At 38.2% G+C, this 18073-nt stretch overlaps 1 protein-coding gene across 4 annotated transcripts in view; it reads left to right on the forward strand.

Moving 5' to 3' along the window:
• The first annotated feature begins 6243 nt into the window (after window positions 1-6243).
• The window catches only part of LOC124069895 (myosin-10), a 56230-nt gene continuing 44400 nt past the window's right edge, over window positions 6244-18073 (forward strand). For all 4 annotated transcript variants that reach the window (XM_046409398.1, XM_046409411.1, XM_046409406.1 and 1 more), the window contains exons 1-3: window positions 6244-6420; window positions 9566-9947; window positions 14704-14860. In XM_046409398.1, the coding sequence (XP_046265354.1) occupies window positions 9603-9947; window positions 14704-14860 (502 nt within the window). In that variant the 5' untranslated portion in view covers window positions 6244-6420; window positions 9566-9602. The remainder of the gene's footprint in view (window positions 6421-9565; window positions 9948-14703; window positions 14861-18073) is intronic.

The raw sequence follows: 18073 nt of genomic DNA on the forward strand, positions 1-18073 counted from the left end.
TCTGTCTGTTATTATTTATTTTGCTTCTCTTGTTCCATCAAACTGTTGTCTATAAAACCATGGAGCTTCTGAAATGACAGTGTTAAATAATCAGACAGGTGGATACTAAAGAAACATTGCAGAAGATGCTCCAGAAGAGGATACCCAAGATACCAGAGGATCTTTTATGAAGCTCTCTTTTGATAATTCTTCCATAATATAACTGCTATGGATTATAATTTCACTTGCATTCTCTTTTTCTATCTGCAATTTTCCCTTATATGCCTTGGCAACATAAATCTCTTCAGATGCCATGCCAAAAAGGCAAATTTAGATTGGGAAAAAAACGAAATTATAGCTGCTTGTTCTGAAGAGAATGCAGCTGCAATGGTCAGAGGGCAATATCTCAGAAATAGAAATGTGTGTGTTTCTGTGTAGACAGACACAATATTCACAATATTCACAATAATCACAATATTTAATTGTTTTTTTAATCCTAACAGTTTTTTATATAATATATCCACGCTGTCAAGACCTTTGTAAGAGCCATATTTGCAAAAGATCTAATTCTTCAACAGTAATTTTTAGTTAGAGGTGGGCTACACTAAGGATTTCAGAAATATTGAGGTTAAAAAATTTTATTAGATGTGAAAGGTCAAGTATCAATTTTTTTTAATCACTTGGATCTTTCATTTGTGTTTGTCTATTCAGTCTTGAAAGTAATAAAAACATCTGCAAGTGGGTTTAGACTCTCACCCGTTTCCAACTTAATTAGCTTTCTTTTTATTAAAAAGAAAGAAAAGGACAAACTAGCATATAAAATCAAGAGAGTATATATTCTTGTGGAGAAACCAAAGGAAAAAGGAGGTCCAAGGAGGTCAAACATTTATCTATATCACTAATCTAGCACCGTGGTATTGAAAACGCCACATTTGACATTCCTTATCTATGCTCACAAAAAAGCAAAAAGCGAACAAGAAAAAAGATGGAAATGCTTGATAAACTGCTGTCTAGACAAAAGCTGAAGAGGGATGGTGGAGGACGATGCTGATGACAGGTCTATTATGCCACAGAGGCGACTGGAGAAGCCAACAATTGAGAGATGGAGCTGTCACAGCATTTTGCAAAATGCTCCACACCAAAGGGTGTCACTCTGTCACTCATCAAGACAAGATGAAATAACTCATTCAGACATCTTGTATCTGTCACTCAAGTTATGCCAGTGCTCAGTGTATGACATATAATTTAGAAAGAAATGTAGTCAGCCTGCTATTTTGTGACCAGTTAATCTGTGTGGCAATCCATAACTGGTTTGTATGAAGTGATACTGTGAGTGAACATACAGGCAGAGTATAAGAGGACAACTGGACAGAAAATACACAAAATAGCTGTTACTTGACACCTCTGTCTGACAGAAACCAGTCTGACTTTGTTTAAAAACTGAATGAATTTTAGTTTCACTGTGTTACATGTTTCTGTCATATAGTAAATATGTATATATATATATATATATATATATATAGTACATGTGAATATGTGATTAACAAATCCATGGGACAGCTGTTTAGTAACCTCTAACAGTTCCCTGCCAAGCTTTAGGTCTGCAAAGCTTTACCTTTACTGCTGCTGCCCTCTGCTGTCTGCTCCTTTTCAAATGACACAGGGCAATTCTGTGCTGTCCAATTATTTGAGTAATCAGGGCAAGATATTTTGAACAACATCAGATATTCATATTAGAGATACTAAATACAGGATCAGCAGAATAGATGCCCCCCTGGATACACATTACAAAAGTGTTAGAGTTACTTTAATTGTAAAATAAGAAATGTAACAGTGCGATAACAGTGCCTTTACTCTTATATTGACATATAGTTTTCAACTAGTCTATGGTACAAAAGCACAGCAGAATTCCCAGGGTTCAGTCATGGCTTTGGGTTTTGGTGTGCCACCCTATGATTTTCACAGTCCCCTTCTGTCCAACCTTGTGAAACTTTTCTGCGGACACCACTGTCTCACTATCTCAGGGACATGATTGATGAGTCTGTCTCATTTAGTGCTTGGTGCACTGCATGGGGTGACATCACCAGAAGCAGACTGAGGTGCCTTTTGATAACATCCAGCTTCTGCTGCCGTTCCAGTTCAGTGAGAGACCTTCAGGCAGTACACATTCATACTGATATTTTTTTTTCTCAAGTGCTTTTTACCCTTTATTTGATGGAACAGCTGTAGAGTGGGACTAATGGGCTTTGTGGCTGGCTTACCTCTATGAGGCTTCAACTTGGCACCTGAGGAAAACAAAAAATCAGTACTCATTACCCAATATAGAAATAACATCCATGCAGCACTAGCCCCCATAAAGCCCATTTTTATGACATTTCAAACTGGGCATATAGCCTAGCACAAAGTTTGTTAATTTAGTTTGTGTTCATTGCTATGATAAATTGTTTATTATCAATCAACTGACTAGCAAACATACACTTGCATCAGATCATCTGAGTCCTCAAGTGATACTTGTGCTTCTGAGGTATAAGCATGCGTTCTTCTCGCACATGTAACTTTAAGTTGTGTTTGAAAAATGTTTAAAAAGGCTGACCACTGTTCTGATGTCTGTCCAGAATCATCAATGAATCTTATAACCACATAACTACCCATCCAGGTGGCCACCAGCAAGTCATCTTTGTTTTGATTCAGGAACAGAGGCTAACTTTGGAATGATAAGAAAAATTATTTTTTTAATTGTGCAGGACTGATATATACTCAGTGCAATGGGCAGTTTTCTAGCAATCATGTGGGTTTTTCAAACCATGTTATGTAATTTATCTATCTTTTAGAGAAAGTGGTGGTTAACTCATGGCACTAGGCTTGAGTAGCAGTCTTACCTGGATGACTGAGAATCTCCAATACAGCAGACTCCTCAGGGACATTTTACCAAATAACCCAGTGTCCTCGCCATAATGACTCCATCAGCTAGGGTAAACAGCAGCTCTCTGGCTTCATCTTGTGGCCAGTCACAATTAGTGCATAGCCGCATAGGTCCTTTTCAGATGACTAAGTAAGGAAATATAGGAAGATGCAGAGAACTGCAGCCATACCAAATGTGGACAATGTGTGGTCACTTCAATATATTGTGGCAGTTAATAAATTAATCATTGATAAAAAATGGAAAAAGCATCTTTACAATTTCTTATTAAAAGCAGCACTGTTGTTTGCAGAGATGCCTTTTTTTGTAAAGGCATTCAGCAGCATAAGAGGAGAAACCCATTGTATCGGAGGCAGAGAGAAAAGCCAAGGGTAAACAAGCTGTCCGTTTATTAATTGGCTTCAAAGTCAACTGATCTTTTTATTTCTGCAGATATTTTTACCCATTAGGTAGAGACAATACAGATGTAATTATAGTATTAATGTTGGCTTCATTCTTTTTGGGTGTCCCAGTTTCATAGCTTACTGGTGAGGCATAATCATTGTTCTTATTAGGTACACCTGAGCTTCAAAATTATGAAAAAGGTCTTAGTTACTGGATATTCTCCTGACCAATCCACCTCATTTTGCTTTTAAGTTCAAATACCTCTTTATGGAAGTTGTCAGAGAAAATGTAGTGACCTCAAGCCCATCCATCACCTTTGGGATGAACTGAAATGGAGATTGCGAGTCAGACCTTTTCATCCAACATCAGTACCTGACCTCACAAATGTTCTACTGCATGAAAGTGCAACAATTCCCACAGAAACACTTAAAAATCTTGTAGAAAGCCTTCCCAGAAGAGTGGAAGCTGTTATAGCTGCAAAGCTCTCTATGTATCTGGAATGTGATATCATTAATGTCCCTGTTGATGTAATGATCAAGTGTCCAAATACCTTTGTCTATATAATATAATTTTTGCCTGTCACTAAGGCTTCCATTTATTTTTCTGACCAAAAACATCTACTATAGGGAAGAAATCATTTCACTTCAGCAAATTAACTTAGCTCAAAAAATTCCAAACAGCAGGAACAATGAAACACTAACTTATTTTTTTCCTCTGAAGATAATAGTCCTACATTGGATGTTTGAAGATTTAGAGATGCACCAAGCCCCACCAATGAGAAATGTAGGTTCATAGTGTGCATTGTGTATGTGTCTGTGAGTGCATTTGTTACATTCAGGAACCAGAGTCGACACTAGTATCAGACCTTTTGGGGGAAGCTTAGCTCCTATCCATGTAAAATTCTGTTGTGAATGAAATGTTTTGCCTGTTTTTCTCGGTTCTTGTTTGCCACTAACTGATTGACTTGGTTCTTCTTGCTCTGTCTCTGTCCTCTTTCTCTCCATTCTCCTGTCTCCGTCTTTGCTGTAACAGTCATACACAAACATATTTTATGCAGCTAGAAAATTACATAATTTGATAAGTAAAGCAAACAGTGTATTTATGATGTCAATAAGTATAAGAAGAGGTTGGTGGGAGAAATCACATTTGATAGCTTACTATGAAAACACACTGACACTTTTTTAACTAGTCTAATATGTCTCAAAAGATCTGATGTTTTGGTCCAAATAGGAATATCCCAATAACTACTTGATGGGTCGCTCTGAACTTCTGCACACATATCAGGCCTAGTGACTTTGGCGATCACTTTATTTTCAACTGCTGAGCTTTTGTGTGAAAGGTATCAACAACTGGGCCTAGTGGATGACTTGCCATGAACATGCCAGAGTTGTATTTGCATAGGTGACCCTTTAACTTTTCATCAGTGTGCGGATTAATTATTTTTCCAACACTCTGGTTGATGACTAAATTACTTAATGGATGATTGAATATACTTTGTGCATCTTAATGATTTTTTCCTGTACTTCACGTAGCCTACCCAAGTGAAGCACTCTTTCTCAACAGCGTTACTTCATAACAGTAACTAAATATAACAGGCACCTGACAGAAGTGGGAAAATGGACAAAGGCAAGGAAAAGTGGCCAAGTGGGTCAGTGTGACTGCAAGAGCAGCTGTCCTTGCAGTGTGACTGCAAGGACAGCTGCTCTGATAATATGATGCTAAAATGCATTAACTCAATTTCAGGATAACAGAGTTATGTCAAAAGGCTTTTGGTTGAGTTTAAAATAAAGCAAGTGGGTGGAAACAGCTTCTTTTTTAACTTCAGGAAATGTGATCTAAGCTACTAAATATCTCACTGCCAAAGTGGAACATTTCATATTTCTGCTGTTCTCTAATGAAAATCTTAAAAATTGCATCAGATAAGTTGTGGTAATTTCACAAGAAATTTTGAGTTTGCCTGATGCTTGGTGTCAATTTCTAATGTTGCCAGTGCTGAGAACGCATTAATAGCAGTACCTGTGTCGGTGAAGTTCACAGGCATGATGTGTGTGTTATTGAGGGAGAAACAAGAAATGCAAAATGGCTAACAGAGTGTGGGTGTACACAAAGCCTGGGTCCACCTGAGAGACAGACAGGCCATAGGGAGAGAGAGAGAGAATTAGTTAGATTCAATGTCAGAGTAGGCAAGCCTTCCTCACTGCACTGCTGTGTTATGTAGTTGATTCTGACATTTAGAATCGTATTGACCTTTAGGAGGTCCTCACTATAGATCTATTTTACATGGAGGCACATAGTCGACGTTAGTAGAATAATGTCTGTCTTCATGCAACAGAGGGCACTATTTCAGCACATTGAAATGCGTTGCCAATCTGTAACACACAACACACACACACACATAAATAATATTTGCCCCCAATACACTGTATAGTGTCCCACTCGGTATATTATTAAAATAAAAGACAAACAAGATACGCTATGTTAACATGATATTGATCCCTAAAATAAACGTTATAGACGTTATAGCATGAAAAACATAAAGATACAAGAAGAATGAAAACAAAGTTAAAGACAACTTTACCACAAACCAAAATTAAAGACAGATATCTTATAATAAAAGAGAGGGTGAACAGAAAGAAATCGAAAAACAGTACAATATTATCAATATTCAATTCTAGGATTCAACAATTTATTGGTCCATGTGAAACTGACAAATACATACATTCCCAATATTAAAAGTTGATGATTATATTATAGTGGCAAAATGAATGTCCCCATGTAAAATCGCAGCAGCATCCACGGCTCTGCAGGTGTTGATTTCTTGGGCGGCAGTCCTCAACTACAAAGTTTTGGGATGGAAATTATTTTGGACCAATCACGATTACGCATCAGACTTTCAGAGCCAATCATATTACAGATTTGTGTTGTGGGTGTCACCCAAAAAAAGAGTGCGGCGGTGCGGTGCATCCTCCTCCCTGGCCGGTGAGAGTTCGGTTGAAGGGTGCTGGATGGTGGGGAGTACCACTGATGAGAGAACTGGTGAAAGAAGGAGCTATTTTAGCACGCATTAGAGGATTCTTACGTTTATCTGCCGGGTACTGTTAAGTAACTGGACAGTGTTTCTTCATCTGCCGTGAGTGGTAAGTTCAGCAGAAAAGCCAGGGCCGGTCATTGAACGGGGATGTAAGTGGTTAGCAACACTAACCGTTAACGTTAGCTAGCGGATTATTGTGCCATGACTTTTCAATGATGGAGGACCATGAGCTTTGCTAATGTTAGCCAGCGCCTCAGAGTCAGCATTTCATTTGCTTTAGGCAAATATATTATCACGTTAATATTTTGTTGCATGTATTTGTTTTAGAAGTTTAATCTTTGGGAGCTACGGTGAAATGGTGTGGTCATTGTCCGCTTTCTTTTTATCCCCACCCAGACGTCTTTGAGCCACCCACACCCATGATGGGATTTTGCCTGAGGAGGCTCCTCAGTTCATCCTAAAATTATCATTTGCATAGAAATTTAATTATCTGGGAATTTTTGTTCATCTTCTAATTGGTAGTGGAGTACAAAAAGCGCTGGTATAAGTCTTCAGTTATGTTCAATTTGTTTATCAGTCTGTCGAGTCCTTGCAGGCATCTGTTCGAGCGGATGGGATATGAAGCACAGCACGCCAACTTTGAGCTAACGTTAGCAGGTTAGCCTAGCCGATGCAGCTGTTTGGCCCAGCCAAGGAATATCAGTCCGGGATGAGACATTCACAGATAATCGTAATTTCTGGTCACCCGGCCCCTCTTGAAATATCCCACCAGACTTACTTGTGTGCTACTGTATGCGGGATGAAAGTTGTGTTTTGCAGCTCAGAGTGAGGGGATGCAGTGACACGACAGCCAGAAGCCACACTGATCTCCCATCCTTTGACCTGACCTAGATTCGCTAACCAGCGCCTGACTTAGGCATGGGACTTGATTGTAGGTTAAATATCTCTGAGCATTCATCTGCTGATGTTGCCTCAGATTAATAAGAAGCAAGCTGGAGTGGTGCTTTGTGGCAATGCTAAAATGCAGACTTGTCCGTACATAAGCAGTTGAGGGCATCAAGTTGTACAACGTTGCTCCGTTTTGACTATTCTAAGCTGAGTTTGTGGAGGTGTATGCTTATATAAACGACTGAATGATATGGCAAGCATGAAGCCACTGCTGATTATTTTCACAGTGTATTGTTGTTTGATTCTTCTTGTCTGTTTCAGAAAGCTCAAGAAACTGTTGTTCAAATAAGGGCTGTGTTTATTAACTATGTTTTTGTTTTCTTGATTAATCATTTGACCTGTCACAGTTTTGTAAAGACCAGGGTGACATCTTCAGATTGCTTTTGTCCAACCAACAGATTGAACTCTTAATATTCAAACTACTATCAAATACAGCAAAGTAACTTGGCAGTAACTTCTCACAATTAAGAGGCTTAAACTTGGAAATGTTTGACATTTTTGCTTAAAAAAATTATCTCACAGTCCATCAAAACAGTTGCTAACAAATTTTCTGTCAGTCTAAAAATTGAGTAACTGACTTTTATTGGTTGTATTTTCTTATATGATTTGGCTGGCCATTTTGCTAGAGGTGTTCGTTAACTGAAATTGTTCTTTTTGTATGCTTTCTGTATGGTTATGGCAAGTAATGGTTACAGATCCTCTCACCTCCTTCCTACACTTGTATTGAGTGTACTCATATTTATTAAAAAGACAAAACACAATAAGTTAAAGATGAATTTCACTGATAGCATTAGCCTATTATCTCCAATTTTTCTTAAGATATGGTGATAATAACTTGATATGAATTCTTTGACCACAGTAATTGTTTAGTGAAAATCTGGTTTATGATTTTGCGTTATTTTCATCACATAACACAAGCTTTCCCTTGAGTGTTGAAGAAGCTGAAATAGTACAGTTGCCGTACATGTGGGTTGGTTATGCACAGGGATGGAGGCGTAAAGGCTTGAAACTCACACACCAGCCAGAACTGCTTCTGGGAAATTGCAAGGCTGTAAAATACAGAACATGAAGGCAGCAAAGATACAGAATAGAAATATTTTATTTATTTAAATTTCTCTCATTTGTTCAGAAAATCAATCTTGCTGTTCTCAAAAATGTCACTTAACAGCCACTTTCTCTCATACTCTTTCTATCTGAGATGATGATTCAGAAGGCTGAGTAATTGTTGATTGATACAGGTCTTGTGTTTTATGCTCAGTCACACTTTCATACTTAATGTATATACATGAAGGTACACAGAGAGGGCTTTCAGATGGTCCACATTTTTGTAGTAGTAGCCCATGACTTTTAAGTTAGCCCTCACAAATCCCTGCAGAGTTATGGCAGGCAAGCAGTGACCACCATGGATGACTGTGATAAGTTATAAGAAATATATTCTCAGTGAAAACAAACAGTAATTGCTTAAAAGTGTCACAAACCAAATCTTAAAAATGATGATATTAACTGTTGGGAGCACTTAAGTCTTATTACAGATTACAGATGTAGTTTTCTTAAATGAAGGATTCCAGTTACTGAAAATGCAGTCCAGGTTTTCTTGGAGCCAGTATTTAGCAGTCATTAGAGAAGTTGCAGCAACCTTAAAGCACTTAACCTCAGCTTCAGCATTTAGTTGTATTGATTGCAGCTTGGTTGAATCAATATCTTACCTAAAGTGGTCAAAATACCAGCGTCAGGTTGGCATTACCACCACCACTAGGGTGCACACTTTTTATCTGTTTGACTGCATGGAAAAAATCAAATATTTGGCCTAAAGTGATGGCTCAAGAATCAACTTGGAAAATTTTTTATTCAATCGCAGCCCTTTACTTAACACTGAATGATATTATTGCTGTAACTCATTTTTTTTTCACAGAATACATTCTGACATGTCACGGTAGAAGAAACACAGGTGTAAATAGTAGAATTACTGATGACTGAATTCCATTTATTTCTCTGTTTCATTTCCTGGGTCTCCATCACACTTGGCATCATAATACATCTTCATGTGCATTTCGGAAAACCACTTGCGATCAGATTTTACTTCCCCATTCTACATACACTTTTTACACAGAAAGAGACAACCTAATGTATTGCACAAATGATTACGATTGTTATAGATATAGAGTCTTTGTGTGCACACTGCTAAAAGAATGTGGTCCTAAGTGGCCTCAGTCTGAGTGATCGGACCTCAAATGTGTCATTTAAGTGTCTTGGATATGTTCACATGTGTCAGATAAAAATTATATTTCCTCTCCTCCCTGTAGGTGACAAAGTGTGTTCTGCTCCTGGTGTCCAGCAACAATGTCACAGAGGAGTGGGCAGGAGGACCCAGAGCGGTACCTCTTTGTGGACCGCGCTGTGGTCTATAACCCGGCCGCACAGGCTGACTGGACTGCCAAGAGGTTAGTATGGATCCCATCAGAACGCCATGGCTTTGAGGCTGCCAGTGTTCGCGAGGAGCGTGGGGATGAGGTCGTGGTGGAGCTCGCAGAGAATGGGAAGAAGGCAGTGGTCAACAAGGATGATATCCAGAAGATGAACCCGCCAAAGTTCAGCAAAGTGGAGGACATGGCTGAACTCACCTGCCTCAACGAAGCCTCTGTGCTTCACAACCTCAAAGACCGCTACTACTCTGGCCTCATCTATGTAAGTGTTTATTATTTACTTGTAACAACTTGTGATACCCATCTTCCACTTTAAAGAAACAAAACTAATGTCATTTAATTGGAGTGGTTTCTCACTTCGTCAGCATAAAAGTCAATCTAACCAGTTGTATTCAACAGTCTTTTTTTTTTGGTGACTTGATTTACATAAAGTAAGTTCAGGGTCATGCCTTGGTAAGCTAAGTCAATGGATCATTAATCTAAAAGGCATATAATGTGTTCATTAAACTTATTTGGTCCATTCTAACCCAAACATTTACATATCCATATTTTCTCATTTTTGAGTCACTGAATTCAATATATCAAGAAACAAATTTCGTTACATGAACAAGCCATCATGTCCTACATAAGCTGCCAATTTCCCCTGTGATTATGACCCACTTAGTGACATGCATTCCTGGAATAGCCCAGACACAGAGCTTGTGGGACACCTGAGACTCTAGGGAGGAGGCAGGGGCTTAGGGGTTCACACTTAGAGGCCCAGTGACAAAGACATAAAATGAACTTGGCTAAACTACCCTTCACTTGCGGTAGAGTGTGAGAAGAATGGTTTGTTTCCATTTTCAGTCATATTGTTCCATTACTTGATAGTTAAATGATGAATGAAACTTCTGTTCACTCATTAAAATATTTGCAGGAAGAAACATGAGAAAAAAATGGTTACAGCTGGAATTGTCTGAAATCTTTTACGTCTTACATGTATGCAATTAAAATAAAAGTTTCCTTTTCACTCAAGGGATTATGTTGGGTTTAAGGAAAATTAGCTGCAGTTGAAAGGTTTTTTGTGGTTTGCTGCATTGGCCATTGAGATGGAGCTTCGGAAGCTTTATGGATGAAGTCATGACATATGAAAGGTTGACGACATTTTGATTGAAGACAGTTTTCTGTGTCGATGAGACATAATTACATCACTGTCATCATCCAGTAGATGGCCTGCCAAACCACTGTCGTAATGTCATTATGTCTCTGGGGAGTAATTAAGGGAAAAAAACATTTGCAAGTGTTCTTATTCTGTTGGGAATGAAATTGTCTGTGATGTTCAGTTTCCTCCAAGAGCTGTTTTGCATTTGTGGATGGGTTTTGATAATGCTTAGTATGTCTTATAGCTGCGCTTCCTCATTTTTTTGATCAATCTGGTCTATAAAATCTCAAAAAATCTGTCAAAAATTCTGGTTAGAGATGATTTCTCGAAATTGCTTGTTTTATCCTCCCAACTGCCCACAACTCAAAGATGTTTAATTTGCTATCATTGAATAAGTTGAGAACCAACAGATACTCACGTTTGACATGCTGGAGCCAGTACATTTTTACTTCAATTAATTAATTAATTATCAGCATTGTTGCAGATTATGTTTTTGTAGACTGACTGATTATTTAATACATTCTAAAATTTAATACACTCCTCTGATGTTTTATATGTTGTTTTCCTGCTAGTAAATATATCATTTATCCACTCTTTACTTAATGTAGTATATTTTTGGTTGTGACCAGCCAATGTATAGTAGTTGGAGCTTTGCCATGTGCTGTGTCTGTCAACTGATGGCTGTTTGTATCTCCTGAAAGCTGAAGTTGTTTGACATAGTGTTAGAACAACTCTGACATTTTTATGATCATGACCTTCCAAGTATTTCAAAGGAATTTTTATAACATAAATCATTTAGGTAATCTTTATGTAGACCCGTTGACCAGTGTTAATAATTAGTTCTGTGTTCTTATTCTGAACGTGCTCTGTCAATACCTTTTTTCCCCACACACACTACTGCAGCAGGGTACTCCTCAAGTTCACCTTTCATGTTTTCAGCCCAAGTATGGAGACTTTGTGTTTTATTCAGTATTTTCAGAGGGGTTTTAAGGGAGAAAGAAATGACCACAGCTCCAGCTCTGAGCTCAGTGAGGCCTGTGCTGAGTCACACTCTTAACCATACTGCCTTAACAGAGTTCTTTGTGTTCACTGATAACTAACAGCTGTCTGCTCAAATAACTGAAATTTTCTTCCATTTTTCTGTCAGAAAACCGATGTTAAATTAACAATATAACAATGTCAACTTTTAAATAATTTTGCTGTTCTGCATACCTTTCTTTTGATCTGGTTTTTCGTGCTCAGTCATATTTTGTGTTGCTAAATTACCATCTCTTTCATTCCTTCACAAAATCAATTCTCAAGTGTGGAGTTTTACCGGAGTTGATTTGCTTGGATGCATGTGTAACTCTTAGTCATCTGGTTTGGCATTCCTGACTCTTCGTGTTTTCCTTTTCTTTTTTTTGAGATTTGTTTGACCTCATAGTCAGGTCAACATAGTATATATTACTGACTTTAACCTCTTTGATGACTTCCATCCCCACGGCAGGGATGTCGAGGTGATAGTCATGCTTTAAAGTTATTCGTATGAGAACATGAAAGAGAAAAGAGTTAAAAGGTAATTTATGAAGAAATTTGCAACTTTCTGTACTCAAAACATGTTATAGTCATTGAAGTTTTGATGGCTATAAGATGTCATGCCTGGCTTAGCATGGTTAACCAAATGTGGTTCAACCCAGTGGCTCAGGAGAAAGGGGCACTGAATATAGTCATGATGTCACTGTGATGTATTATAGAATGCAGGCCACTATGTGCTCATCCTTTTGTTGCATTGGTGGTGCATTGGGAGTGTTCCTCCTGAAGAAGATGGCTGGCAGCTCTAGGCTGAGAGCTTTACGTGGATGCTTGTGTGCCTTTATTGGCAGACAGTTTCTCTGCTCATTAAGCTTTCCTCTTCCTGCACCATGGATCCCTTTGTTCACAACTGAAACCTGGAAACAACATCTTTTTTCTCTTGAGTGTCTTGTATCAAGAAAATAAACATCAGGCCTGTCAAAGACATTTTTTGTCTGATTTAGTTGTGTGCATTGATCTTCATATGGTTGCTTTGTTGGTCACCATTCACATCTAGACCATGATGCTACACAGCCACAGCATTAGAAATCACTATTAATGGGAATTACAACCTCATTTCATGTATCCTTGGAATTGGTTGTGACTCTGTACCAGTTTGATAAATTACCTCTGGGTAGAGGTGAATAATTTGGTAAAACACCAACTCATAAATCATAATTCATAAATGCATCCTAGTTTCTGTGGAACACAACACTAATATGTTAGTATTAGTAGCTATTTTGCCCAGTGGAACCACTGCAAGATTTCTCCAACTGTAATTCCTCTCTTATTATTTATTATATTTATTATTTATATTCGGTCTTTCAAGTTTTTTTTATTTTTGCTGTCATTTTTTTTCTTTTTTTTCCACTTAGCTGGGTAGCATCCATCTCGCTGCTGTCAAAGCTGGTTGAATTTAGGTTAGCTCCCTCTCGTAAGCAGTCAAAAGCACACAGAGATGACAGGTTTGTCCTTTTAATCAACTGCCGTTGAGCGAGATTAAGAGCACCTCAAGATTTAGAGCAAACACAGAGCCGCAAGAATCTTCACAGTCAGTCTGGGCACTACTGGAAATAATTAAAATGTGATGTGTGAAGCAAATACATTTCTCCATTTCTTTCAGATGTTGGAACAGATTTCAACATGGATTTTATGGCTTAAAAGATGTGCTGTGATGGGCTGATGGGCTGTGTCAGTATAGAGGTGATAGCAGACACCCCAGAAAATTTTCCAGTTTTCCCACAGACAGCGGCTGGGGCCCTGCTGCTAAACCCTGCCTGGCTCACAGACAGAGTGTATATGGACCATTTTGACTTTGTTAGAGTTCTCCTTTGTTAACATACGGTAATTTCACAGGCTTGGCATGTTAGTTTCTGTTTATCTACACAAAATAACCAGCACTGTGTGAATAATAACTGAAGACATAATTTTCCAGACTTTACTTTTTGAAAACTCAACGTTTTGAGAGATGAACGACCCAGTGACTGGCCATTGTCTTGTCATGTATGGTTGTGTAGGTATCCAACTTTTGCCCTCACAGCCTTGTTAATACCCTAAAACCCCCCTAGGGTCCACCATCAAGGGCAGCCAGCTGAGTCATCCATCTTCCCACTGCCTGCAGCCCATGCTGGGTCAAGAGCGCTGAGCTGTCTGCCTGGCACTGTGCCAACCGTGGGGGGCTTGGAAAGGGGTTATTATGGCAATGTTTCTGTAGTTCATCCTGAGCTGCATGAAGAAATTCTGACAGGCACTTAGAGTTAGCAAGGTGTTAAAGTTGGCCTCTGTATTCAGTAAGGTAGAACAACATTACTGCCGATGAGTCCAGAGTAACATGGGGCCATGCTAAGGCACAGAGCTGTGTGTAAAGCATCTGTGCACATGGATGGAAGAGGTGGGGAGGGGGATTTTAAGGGCCATCTGGTGATATTAGATTTAGATAGATTTAGTTTTTGTTTTACCACAACATGTTTTTATGTGTTTTACTACAGTCTGCTGCAGTAATATTGAAAAGTGATTTGTGTATGTGAATGTGTAGTATTAATCTCCAGGCAGGTGTTGTGATGTTTGTCAGTGGTTTTCTCTGACACGCGTACACGCAAAACATGCTTTGGTCACATCACCATTGTTCCAGTTCCACAACTGGGTGAGAGGGCCCCGGGCCCCTTGTTGACCCAGTGGCCACCACAGACAACATAATTAAACGAATGTGGCTTGACAGTCATACCAAGCACAGAGATCAGAAATATATATAGTCTCTGTGTGGATGTCTGTAGAATATTGTCAGAGATGAATTAACTCTGAACAATCTTTTCTGCTTATTTTATAGACATACTCCGGTCTCTTCTGCGTGGTCATAAATCCCTACAAAAACCTGCCCATCTATTCAGACAACATCATTGAGATGTACAGGGGCAAAAAGAGGCACGAAATGCCCCCTCACATCTATGCCATCTCAGAGTCTGCATACAGATGCATGCTACAAGGTAAGTCTGAGTGCTCTCTAGGTTTTTTCCTTATCTACTTCAGTCTGCCTCACACAGGAATGATTGAATAAACTTATAATTGGATTGTTTTTAGTGTTCAGAAATCTTATTATAACCTGTCTATTGTGTCTGCTTTTAGAAGTCACCTCTATTCACCATATTTTCTATGTCAAGTTAGGATTGTTAGGTTGATGCTACAAAGTGTTTTCTGTGCGTTCTTGTCCAAAACGCATTTCTGCCAATTATTTTCTTATTTTTTTTGCTCTACATTCACTTTGTTATCCTGAACGTTTGTTATGCTTTGTGGTCCAGTTTTGCCTCTCGCTCTCTCTGTGTTCTGAAAACTTAACCTGTATTGTATTTTACTGTTTGAGTCCCATCTTCCCAGATGTGATTTGCCAGTGCTACCTTGTCTTAAAGAAGATCATGAACCTGACCTTCATTGCGTTTTAGTGGCACTTTTCTCTTTTTCACATCAAAATTGTGATTTCGTCTTTAATAGACATGCAACAGCATAAATTTACCTACAAACATGCAGTGAAGTATCTTGGATGAGAAAACAATGAAAATATAGATGTAATATTCAGATTTTTAATTCACTATAAGCCTTCATATAGAATTAAATTTTATTTATTTATTTATTTTTTTAGAACTGATTTTTATACTAGCATTGTATTGAAGTTTTTGTGACAGTCTTATTTAGGAAAATAGAATTGTGTAAATAAAATCAGTTCATTCAGAATGATGTCTTCAAAGATTCTTGCCTGATAGATGGCTAGCTTCCAGGGTCTATGAGCAGTGACTGACTGGCATCAGACCAGCGAGAACAGAGAGGGTGACCCCATTGTGCTCAACAATAGGCCCTTTGTGTGATTGTGAGGGCCGACTAGTGGGGGGTGGTGACAAACTGGACGATCTTGTCAGTCCTTTTAGACTTTGCTTTCCCTGTGCTGATATATAGAAGGACATTTCAGTAGTGTCAACAAGCCTGATGATACCTTTGCTCTCTTTATACAAAAAGTACCATCATAGGTGACAATTGTAAGACCTATTTTTTTTACCCCATTCTTTTTTATACATAGTTACAATTTCTAAGCTGTAGTGTAAAGATGCTTGTTGAGATGTTTATTGATTTGTTGATGTTGATCTCTCCATAGCTGATGAACTACAAGCACAGGAACATAGTTTTAGCAGTACTGTCAGTATAGCTGTTGTGGATCTCTGCCAGCCGGTCGTTTAGCTTAGTGAGTTTGTTCTTGTCACCTGCTCTTTTCTCCACACCCTGTATTCTTTATATACTATGTTTCTGCATGAGTGGACATAGACTCGGGAGGATTTTCTTGAAGCAATGACCTCTGCCCTTGAGGTTGCATAAGTGCTGCGTATATTTACTGTTAGTCTCAAAGTACACAAGCCTAACCTGTAATTTTTAATGCAGCATTGCTCCACCCCATTTTCAGTCATGGTTGTATCAGCATGAACAGTGTTGTGGAAGAAAAGGAGGTTTGTAGGTTGGAGATTAGTGGAGACCAGCTGCTGTTCAGCTGTGGCCCAGAGCATTTCAGCAACCTGGTTAATGTAAGTGAATATCCAGCTGAGTAGATCAGCACTGGTGTTTTTTTTCCCCTTCAAGTATGCAATAAAGTCACTGGACAGATAAACACTTTAACAGGTTTCATCACATTTCATATGTGTCCCTGTTAGTAGTTGGCAATACAGGTGAAATTGTCTGTCAAGGTATATGTCATTTTTTATTGCAATGCAATGTAAGTGTTTGTAGCTAAAATAATGAGACAGTAATGCATGTTTTTGGCTAATTTGGCAAATGAAATAGCAACAAATCAAGATCTTTCATTACTTTAATGCAAGAATCATACCAAACATCCAGTATTGTCATAAAGCACTTTTGCAGCATTACCAACAATAGTTAGCTGTAATGAAGCAACAGTTTATAAGTTAATTGAGTAGTTGATTAACAACAATTTTGGTGAAATTGATGCATCATTTATCAACAAATTCAAACATCCATTGTATTCAGCTAATCTCTGTTTTATGTTGAATAATGACAGTTTTTTTACATGATTAATTAATGGCCAATTGATTAATTGAAAATTAAAATAATTCACAGTTGCTGTTAGTTAGTATCTAGTACGAATGAAATAATTTAGACAGACTACAAGGTTATAAACACTCTGCCAATAGTTGACTGTTGACAAACTTTTATCATCTATCTGTGTATGTTACCGTATTGCCCAACCCCACTCCTTGTTATCTTACAATGTTTCATGAAATTCCACTGATTAATATCAGACATTTCACACTTCATGTTTACACTTCGTAGTGTCAGTTATAGCCTGAACAGTAAAGAAAGACTTGAGACAGTTAATTTGTTGCCTCAAATTAATAACCTTCAGTGCTGTATATTTACATTCCCTCTGCCACTGAGGTTAGATCTCTATCTTTACTTTACTTTATTTTATATTATTTTATATTTTTATTCTTTATTCTTTATTTTTTATTTTATTCTATTCTCTTGTATTTTTGCACAGTTGTTAAAAGGAGTGTTGTTTTTTTCATTTCACTGTGGATGCACATCCACATGTGACAAATAAAGAATTCTGATTCTGATTCTGATTCTGGACAAATAGACAAATTGCATTTGTGGCTGAAGGGTGTTTAAAGCTCACAGGTATATGTTAATTACCTCAACATTGCTGTGGTGTCAGGATAGGAGGTTAAATGAGGTGTTACCTAACAAAGATAGGGCGTGTAAGGAGACCTCAAGAACCTAGTGCACATCTGTCATTGATTAGCAGTCCAGATACTTAGCATTATTGCCCTTGCCACTCCTCATATGACCTCATTGATGCAGAAGAAGCTAATTTTATCATATTTGGAAATATGCTACAAGGAAATGCTGATGCTTGCTTGAATGAAAACATGTGTTGAAGGACTAGGGATCATGTCAATTGTGATGGATTCCAAGAGCAGACATTTATCAATGGCAGTGAAAGTGTCCCCTAGGTGGAATTTTGAAACAGGGGGTCTTTGTTTCAGTGGTAATAGTGAAAGATCCTCATTCTTGAGTCTCTCCTTGGTGTTAAATCAAGGTTTTAGGTCAGGTCCGCCTAGATTCATCTTAGCTTTGTGTAGTTTTGTCCAAAACACAGCTTTTTGATTTTATCAGGTCCATTTTATCCACAATGAAGAAAG

This window comes from Scatophagus argus, chromosome 2 (genome assembly GCF_020382885.2).
Source record: "Scatophagus argus isolate fScaArg1 chromosome 2, fScaArg1.pri, whole genome shotgun sequence".
Lineage (NCBI taxonomy): Eukaryota > Metazoa > Chordata > Actinopteri > Scatophagidae > Scatophagus > Scatophagus argus.